General features: G+C 36.9%; 1 protein-coding gene across 1 annotated transcript; it reads right to left on the bottom strand.

The window, feature by feature from the left end:
- Window positions 1-287: 287 nt before the first annotated feature.
- On the bottom strand, window positions 288-4,113 carry LOC121391206. The gene is made up of 2 exons (XM_041522910.1): window positions 4,033-4,113; window positions 288-1,734 (listed from the first exon to the last, which is right to left on the bottom strand). Exons 1-2 carry the CDS (start codon window positions 4,094-4,096, stop codon window positions 1,280-1,282), a joined length of 519 nt encoding a protein of 172 aa, XP_041378844.1. The 5' UTR covers window positions 4,097-4,113; the 3' UTR covers window positions 288-1,279.
- Between the last annotated feature and the right edge of the window lie 5,198 nt (window positions 4,114-9,311).

Genomic DNA, 9,311 nt, shown 5'->3' with positions numbered 1-9,311 from the left:
CACTGGTTGAAACGAGAAATAGCCCAATGGGCCCACCGAATGGGATCGATCCTAGACCGACCGCGCGTCAGGCGAGCGCTTTACCACTGGTCATTGACACATTACAGATGACTTCAGGTGGTTCACCAATGGTCACCTCCATTAACGATGAATTCAGTTACTGACAATATTATAGCTGAATTCATATGGCTAGACAAAAGTCGATGACTAACGATGAATTCACACTTTTCACAGACAGTTACTGACAATATTATAGTTGAATTCATATGGCTAGACAAAAGTCAATGACAACTTTGTAGTTTAATTTAGGTAGTGTACCAATAGTTATTGACACATAAGAATTGAATTCAGATAGTTTACTGGTAGTTACAGCAAACTGAAACCAGCTGGTTCACAAACTTATAGTCACTGATTCAATTTTTCCAATCTTTAGACCTGAATTTAGGTGGCTCGACAACAGTGACTAATTGAAATATTTCATCGATAGAGGCATCAGCTTCATTCAGTTCAATTTTGGTGGTTAACCGATATATACACCAACATTATGGCTGGACAAGATTGGTTGATAGAAGCACCAAGTTCAGTTGATTCTAGATGATTGGTTGATAGAAGCACCAAGTTCAGTTGATTCTAGATGATTAGTTGATAGAAGAACAAAGTTCAGTTGATTCTAGATGGTTAGTTGATAGAAGCACCAAGTTCAGTTGATTCTAGATGATTGGTTGATAGAAGCACCAAGTTCAGTTGATTCTAGATGATTGGTTGATAGAAGAACAAAGTTCAGTTGATTCTAGATGCTTGGTTGATAGAAGAACAAAGTTCAGTTGATTCTAGATGGTTAGTTGATAGAAGCACCAAGTTCAGTTGATTCTAGATGATTGGTTGATAGAAGAACAAAGTTCAGTTGATTCTAGATGGTTAGTTGATAGAAGCACCAAGTTCAGTTGATTCTAGATGGTTGGTTGATAGAAGCAGCAAGTTCAGTTGATTCTAGATGGTTGGTTGATAGAAGCAGCAAGTTCAGTTGATTCTAGATGATTGGTTGATAGAAGCACAAAGTTCAGTTGATTCTAGATGGTTGATAGAAGCACAAAGTTCAGTTGATTCTAGATGATTGGTTGATAGAAGCACCAAGTTCAGTTGATTCTAGATGATTGGTTGATAGAAGCACCGACAAGTTCAACTGATAGCAGCACTGACTAGTTCAGTTAGTTATGGACGATACGACTAGTAGAAACAACTGACAAGTTCAGTTGGTTGTAACGAAAGAACTAACTTCTTACGTTGGGTCTGTATTACTGTCGAATGATTCACCAACATATCGGGAAGTAGGCATTATTCTATTTAAAATTTCTTTCACTAGTTTCTTCATGTTCCTGATGGCGGTATTTCGCGCTGCTTCAATTTCATGTGCGTTTTGTTTTTTATTATGGGAAAATTCTAAAGCATCCACCGTTTTCCTTACAGAATCATCAATAATTGTATCTATATCATTCTCAACATGTAATGGCTTTTCCTTATGTTTTTTAGGTTTGTGTTTCTTGTCTTCTGGAGCTGTGTCGTCTGGTAAAACCATGTAGTCACCGTCAACTGGGTTTATTGAATCCAGTTTCAGCTCTAGATCATCAATAAGGCTGTTCTCCTCGGCAGCTAGTCTGTCGACACTTTGTTTTCTAAAAGGATCAGCGTCATCCAGGTCAGAGAGCATCTTGCCTGTCCTTGGAAAACTCAGAGCTGTAATAAAATATATATATGTTTAAAATATTTAGAATTTATGGCCACTTGATTATAATTATTTAAATACATTTAATTACCAAAATTGTGTCCTCTAGAAGCGAGATGCTGCTTAAATTAGTAGTAGAATGCTTCCCCAAAGTACGGTGGATTTGAGAATCGACCTCCCACTTCCTCGTTTATAGAATCAATGGAATTTTGTTTTTATTCCATTCAGTGTTTTGTGCTGTAATATATGTGGGAAAGTGCTTATAAAATTTCCTTTTCTGCTGAATGGTATCATTTTCTTACTATATATCGAGTTATTCATTAAAACAATAATAATAAATGATGATAATAAAATGTTTTTAAAGCCCCACTGTGGGGAAAATTGTCGAACACAGAATCGTGACAATTTGTACACAGTTTATTATATTGACTTTTAAAATTCCACATTTTGATAGCCATCTCACTTTTCAAATGATGCGCGATACAAAACTTGATGAGAAAAACTGTTATAGCTTTAAGACGTTACTCGACATCTGCTGTACATGTCCCCACTTTCCTCTGCTCAAAAAGCTGTAAATGTCGCATTTAACACCTGGAATTCAAAATTTCCCCACCTGTCCCCCAAATTTGGACCAAATCCTAAAACATATATGGCATATGTGGCATTTCTGTGTAATTGGACCGGACTTTAAGAAACGTGTGTATTTTATTCAAATTTTAAATGGAACTAATCATACTGATGTACGTACCTTGTTTGACACCCAATAGCCGATAGTTATTTTTGTGCTGGGGTGTCGTGCAACATTCATTCATTCATTTATAAAAAAAATTGTAAATCTTTTGTGTTATGTAAAGACGCATTTTTTTTTTTTTAAATATTACTATTTTTATTTAACACCAGAAAGAAACATTTTATGTGCTTTTGTATGCCCTTTAATAATAATCACAAAAAATGAAGAAGGAATATAAACATAATACAAATTCATAAATATATTCCAAAAACACCATGTTTTTTTCTTCAAAAGTCCCCCCCCCCCCCCCCCCCCCCCCCAATAAAAAATAAATTAAAACAAAATCATATTTAGCACACAGTTTTGAGAGCGGACTTTTTATGTTATACTAGATACATATATGAATTCAAAATAACAAAATAACAAAAAAACAAAAACAAACCACCAACAAAAAATCAATTCTGTTTTAATTTATGTTTATGTTTATGAAATGGTTGGTTTACGTCGACTGAAATAAATAGCCGATGATTAGTAAATTAATGTGCTCTAGTGGTGTCACTTTGATTTTAGACCGACCACGCATCAGGGATCAAACCGCTATTTCAGCCAATGAGACGAATTTAGTTCCATGAAAAAGAGTACCTCTTTTCTTTATTTTATTATGTTGGTGTCTGAACAGACTGGACAGTATGATTATGGAATATTGGAAGCGTAATATCGCCTCTTGATTTTGGCATATCAAACTGACAGATGCATATCTGCTTAGCTACAGGCAAGACCATTGTTTACTATGCCTGTGGTACATATATTTAACGAGAGTAGCCTCCCCTCCATTAGTACATGTGCTTAGGAGTCTGAATAATTGAAATTGCAGGTAACGAAGTATCAATTTTATTTGCATAAATCCTGTCACAGAGGCTGTTCTCTTCATGTCAGGTAGTATATAGCACCTACTGTTAATAATTTAGTCAGTGCTTGGCTTTATATTTGTACTGTCACCAATGTATAATCAATAGTGGTGAGATACCATCAGGCGAGCGCTTTACCTTGACTACATTCCGCTCCACAAAAGATTTAAACAAAATATTATTTAAGACGCACTCAACACATTTTAATTATTTGGCGTGGGCGTGGAAACCGGCTGCAGCGTCCCAGACAGAATAATACACACCACGGCCTTTATTATACCAGTTGCGGTGAACTGGCTCGAACCAGAAATAGCCCAACAGGCCCACCGACGGGTATCGATCCTGGACCGACTGCTCATCAAGCGACGCCTATTACGACTGGAGATCAGAGATTGCAGCTTTAATACGTTCGTTACACACACACAATCACAAAGAGAAAAACAAAAAAAACACCAAAAAAACCCTCCCCCCCCCCCCCCCCCCCCCCATCCCACCACTGGTTACAGTTTTCCAGGTGTTTGGAAAATTCAACCCGAAACGGAGCGGAATTATATGAGGCCCACGTTTAGTGTGCGTTTTAATTTTGTGATAGTACAAGAAATATAACCTCTCGCGTAATAAAGCTATCTTAATGACAACAGCCCATTTGGTTCTCTCATGTAAGTACTCACCAGCAACAATACACTTGAGGATTATAATCACGAATACTAATATCATCTTGTCAGGAGCATCCATGAGTATGTTATCGCCAACGAGTAAGCAGAAACCACAATGATATGACGTCACCGAATTATTAAAGGGACATTCCTGAGTTTGCTGCAATTTTTAAGATGTTATCGACTAACAGACTTCTTAACAATTGTAATTACATATCAAATATATTATTCTGCACAAAATATTAGTGGCTGTATATTAAACATGTTTCTGATCGTTCTAATAAGTGTATTAGGTTAAATTTCATTTTATTTCTTAAAATATAGTTTTTTCGTACGTACGAACTTATTTGAAGGCAAAATCCAGTTTGGGCTTCTTACAAATATTAAGACGACCAAAAACACATTGAATATACAGACACTGATATTCTAAACAAGAAAATATATTTAATATGTAAGTTTAACTGTAGAAATATTTTATTAGTCGGAAACATCTTACAATGCAAAAAACTCAGGAATGTCCCTTTAAAGAACAAACAATATTTTCATTGAAGCTACCTTAATATTTGTAAGAAGCCCAAACTGGATTTTGTCTTCAAATAATTTCGTACGTACGAAAAAACTATATTTTAGGAAATAAAATAAAATTTAATCTAGTACAAATATTAGAACGATCAGAAAGACGTTAATATACAGCCACTAATATAGTATGCAGAAAAATATAGTTGATATGTAATTACAGTCGTGAAAAAGTCTTTGTTAGTCGATAACATCTCAAAAATTGCACCAAACTGAGGAATGTCCCTTTAAAGCGCTTGCCCGTGCGCGTGCTGTAACCTCACCGTGGTGCTGGGGGTGTAACAGTCTCTTTGAGAATGGCCAATACAGCACAAATCCCCTTGTTTTCTTCGAGATACAATTGAAATTTTGAGTAAAAGTCAGTATCTATCTGTGATATTTGTATTTTTGCACAGTTCTTTTTATATTGACATCACTTTATTTGTTTGCATTATCATAGTTTGACACCCAATAGGCGATGTATTTTTCGTGCTGGGGTGTCGTTAAACATTCATTCATTCTTTAAAACGCCTTATATTTATTACTACCACGGAAACCGATGACCCAATGATATAGCCGGCCCTCATTTGTAAAATCTCTATTCACGGCTGTCGTATATATAGCTTCATCACTACTCGGTATTACCGTACGTTTTAGACTTCTAATAAACACTGTTACGATTCCACAACGACCCAACATTTTTAGTCACACTTCCGATCATTATCTTCATGTAAACACGTCTAGACACCGGTGACAATGGAGATTTGAAACTATTCGCATTTTAGCTAATTGTTCGTATTTCACATGTCAAGATGTTAAAGTTACATTCTCTGGTTACCATATTATAACATCATGTACAAATGCATCTTCATAAATCAAGGCTAATATTTCTTTCCTCGTATTCAGCCTTGATACATGTAGGCAAGATTACTGATATCCACTACTAGTGCCCTCTATTGGAAGAAAATTTGTAACACCGATTATGTCCCTTACACGATGACATCGCTGACCAATCACAGCATCGGTAACATGTGACAATCTTGAAAGCAATATCAAAAAAATAACGCTGACGTTACCATCTTTGTTTACAATAACAAGGGAATCTATAAGGAGCGTTGCGATTCGTTGCAATCAGATCTCATCGCATCCAATGAAATTTAAGCATTTTGTGGCACGATTTCTTGACGACATGTATCAAGGCTGAATACGAGGAACGAATATTAGCCTTGATTTATGAAGATGGTACAAATGTGAAATACAAGCTCAAATGCACTTTTAAAAAAGTCGGGTGTGTTCGCTATGAACGGATATCGTCAAACGTATACGCTTGATTCGTCGCCTGTGCCGCCATAGTTCGGCAAAGCACAAACGACAGCCTGTTGTCAGTTTCAGTTAACACGTGCGTTTGCCGATTTCAAATTGTAGGGTTCGTCTCAAAAAATTAAAAGAGAAATTTTGCGCTGTACGAAGAACGTTCGGTTGAGCATACGGTACTAGTCTTGAGTTAAAACCGGTTTGATCTTGACAACGTATTATTGACAGTCGTACCTTCCTATTTCAGAATTGATATTTTATAAAGTGTTAGTAGAACTTTCAAAGTTTAGTTTGTATATTAGTAACACATTAATCATGTATATATTTTAAAAATAAAATATACTAAAGTAGACAATGAACGTTTTCACTTCTTAATTTTACGTGTTTAAATCGACAAATTCAAATCAATATTATTTCGTTTGGAAAGGGTAAAGTTGGGGGCGGGGGGTTGTTGAAAGACATCAAAGATAAAGCATATTGATTTAATAATCATCCGACCCCATACAACCGTAAATAAAAGGTGTTGAGTGCGTCGTTAAATAAAACATATCCTATCGTTCCTTCCATCTGCTGTTGGATGTCTAACATTTGGTAATTTTGACATATAATCTTAGAGTGGAATCGGGTGCATGTGCAGGGGGAGGGTATTGGAGGTCGAAACCCTTACTTGCCCAAGCATAAAAAAATTGAAATGTATTTTTTGGGGGAGCATGGCCCCATATAAACTTCGCTCAACAGTCTATAACCCCAACCCCGCTGAAATCCCTGCACACGCGCCTTGGAAACCCGCTACATTTTTTTTTTTTTTAGCAAGAGATCGTTTATATATATGTACCATCCCACAGACAGGATATCACATACCATGGTCTTTTTGTATACCCGCCGATGGGGATCGATCCTAGACTGACCGCGCATTTCAAAAAAACACCTTTTTAGGTCTAAGTAATGAATAAAAATAACAAATAGTCTTGAAAAATGTTACGTAAATCGAACAGTACCCTCTTCCTCTACCCCTAAAGCGTTACGTAATTAGTAACACCCCCTTACATGTAACGCGTATGCCAACAGCTGGCCACTGTCAAAATTTCAAGGCAAATCCCCCACTCACCAACCCCTGGAAAGGCGTTGTACCATACCTCTATGGATATAAATATGTTTTGGAGATATGAGACGACCCCTCAATCAAGACAGTTAAATTTGTTCAAAAATTGCGAAATCTCACGTGACCTCTTGTTGGGGAATTCTATACTTGTGATAAGCCAATGAAAACCGAGATCGGTACGTAGTGTCCCACTTTCAAAATACTGGCTTTGTTTTTGACATGGATAAGCCAGCATAGTGAAACCAATGCGGAGTGCGGCGTCATATATGCACCAAACGTAATTGGATTTTCTGTTCTATATGCTTAAATAATAAAAATATTCCAGGGAATGTAGTTTTAAACATTTATGTTCCATACGATTTACAGTATATTTATTGATGAAATAAAAAAAATATGAACGAAGTAACGCCAGGTTTACCTTTTCAATTTCCGTATTTTTACAGTTAACATCGGTTTATAAATACCATTTAATAGACCACTAATTTGTATTGGCTTTATTTAAGAAAATTCATTCTTAATCTTTAATCAGTAAAAACAATTATGATGGCAATTTTGGTGTATTCTGTAGAAGGTAGTCTGGTTTTTTGTTTTTATATAAACGTCATAAATAAACTACGGTTTTGTCATAAGATTATAGCTAAAGGTTCTATATCACAGACTTTACAAATGTCATATTAGTACTTCGTAAAAATTTTTTTATCATTTAGCTGCAAATGAGTCGATGCAAACGAGTTTGGGCGCTAGTCGTGCAAAACTGTCTCTGCAGTATGCTACAAAGATTAAATCAATGCCAAAACCTTAAATCAATGCGGTGTTTTGATGCGAAGCTGAATGTCATTCGAACATAATTTTGGTCTTCGTATTAAGCACTTTTTATCAGTTTCCAACATTAATTTAACGACATGTTGGAAACGCCTTCATATTTTATTTTGCTACCTTGGTGTATCTAACCACCGAAAATTGCATTCGATCTTGTGCATCTAAAGTAAGATCGAGGTGCGGGACGTAGCCCAGTGGTAAAGCGCTAACTTGATGCGCGGTCGGTCTAGGATCGATCCCCGTCGGTGGGCCTATTGGGCTATATCTCGTTCCAGCCAGTGCACCACGACTGATATATCAAAGGCCGTGGTATGTGCTATCCTGTCTGGAATGGTGCATATAAAATATCCCTTGCTACTAATGAAAATGTAGCAGGTTTCCGTTCTATGACTGTCAAAATTACAATATGTGGCATCCAATAGCCGATGATTAACAAATCAATGTGCTCTAGTAGTGTCGTTAAACAAATTAAAAAAAGACCGCACAGATGCAGTTATTTGTAAACAACATTTCGTGGAAATCCAAGAGAGGTATTGTGATTACATTCCTGTTTACACAGACTGATCACGGGATGGGAATTATGTGGCTTCTACAGTTTCTCAACAAACGCAATAATTGCCATGGGATTGTCCGATGCCCGATTCCGCATCAGTCTTTACTGCTGAAACCTGGGCAATCATTAAATTTCTGGGCCCTGTTCCACGAAGCGATCTTAGCCCTAAGATCACCTTAAGTGTGTAACGACTGTATACACTTAAGGTGTTCTTAGCACTAAGATCGCTTCCTGGAACGAGGGCCTGTAACAGATTAAGGATTCATGTGCATCCAAAACATTACCCAGTGTTTAAAGCCTGGCGTTGATGGTTCATTATATGTCGACGATTTTCAGATTTGCTGCAGGTCGTCCAGTGTGAGTGTCATTGAACGTCAGTTGCAGCTTTGTTTGAATAAACTTCAACAATGGGCAACTGACAATGGATTTCGATTCTCGAGGTCGGGAGCCGTCTGTGTGCATGTCTGCCAGAAAGGATTGATTGAATGTTTGTTTAACGACGCCCCAGCACAAAAATACATATCGGCTATTGGGTGTCACAAATGGTAAGTATATGAACATATTTATATAGACTCATGTAAAACCACAGTGTAAGGAGCTGTGTGTGTGGGGGGGGGGGGGGGGGGGGTATAATACAATATATAAAATCAAGTTAAGTATATCTTAATTTTTTTTATAGAAGTCAAAGTGTTTTAAAAACTTTACAATTAACATTGGATGGAATTTAAACGATTCCAAAACATTTCTGTTGCCAAATATATCATTTCTTGTCGGCTTGAGATGATCACACTCCAACAAAATGTGCCGCACAGTCAGTGTACACTGACAGTGTTCACACTGAGGAAGAGGGTCCTTCTTTAAAATAAATGAATGCGTCAAATATGTATGGCCGATGCGGGCACGGCATAAGACTACTTCATCCTTCCTGCATCGCCTATAGGATGACTGCCA

This window comes from Gigantopelta aegis, chromosome 3, assembly GCF_016097555.1.
Source record: "Gigantopelta aegis isolate Gae_Host chromosome 3, Gae_host_genome, whole genome shotgun sequence".
Taxonomy (NCBI): Eukaryota; Metazoa; Mollusca; class Gastropoda; order Neomphalida; family Peltospiridae; genus Gigantopelta; species Gigantopelta aegis.
The sequence above is the reverse complement of the archived record's forward strand: the minus strand, read 5'-3'. Positions and strand labels throughout refer to the sequence as shown.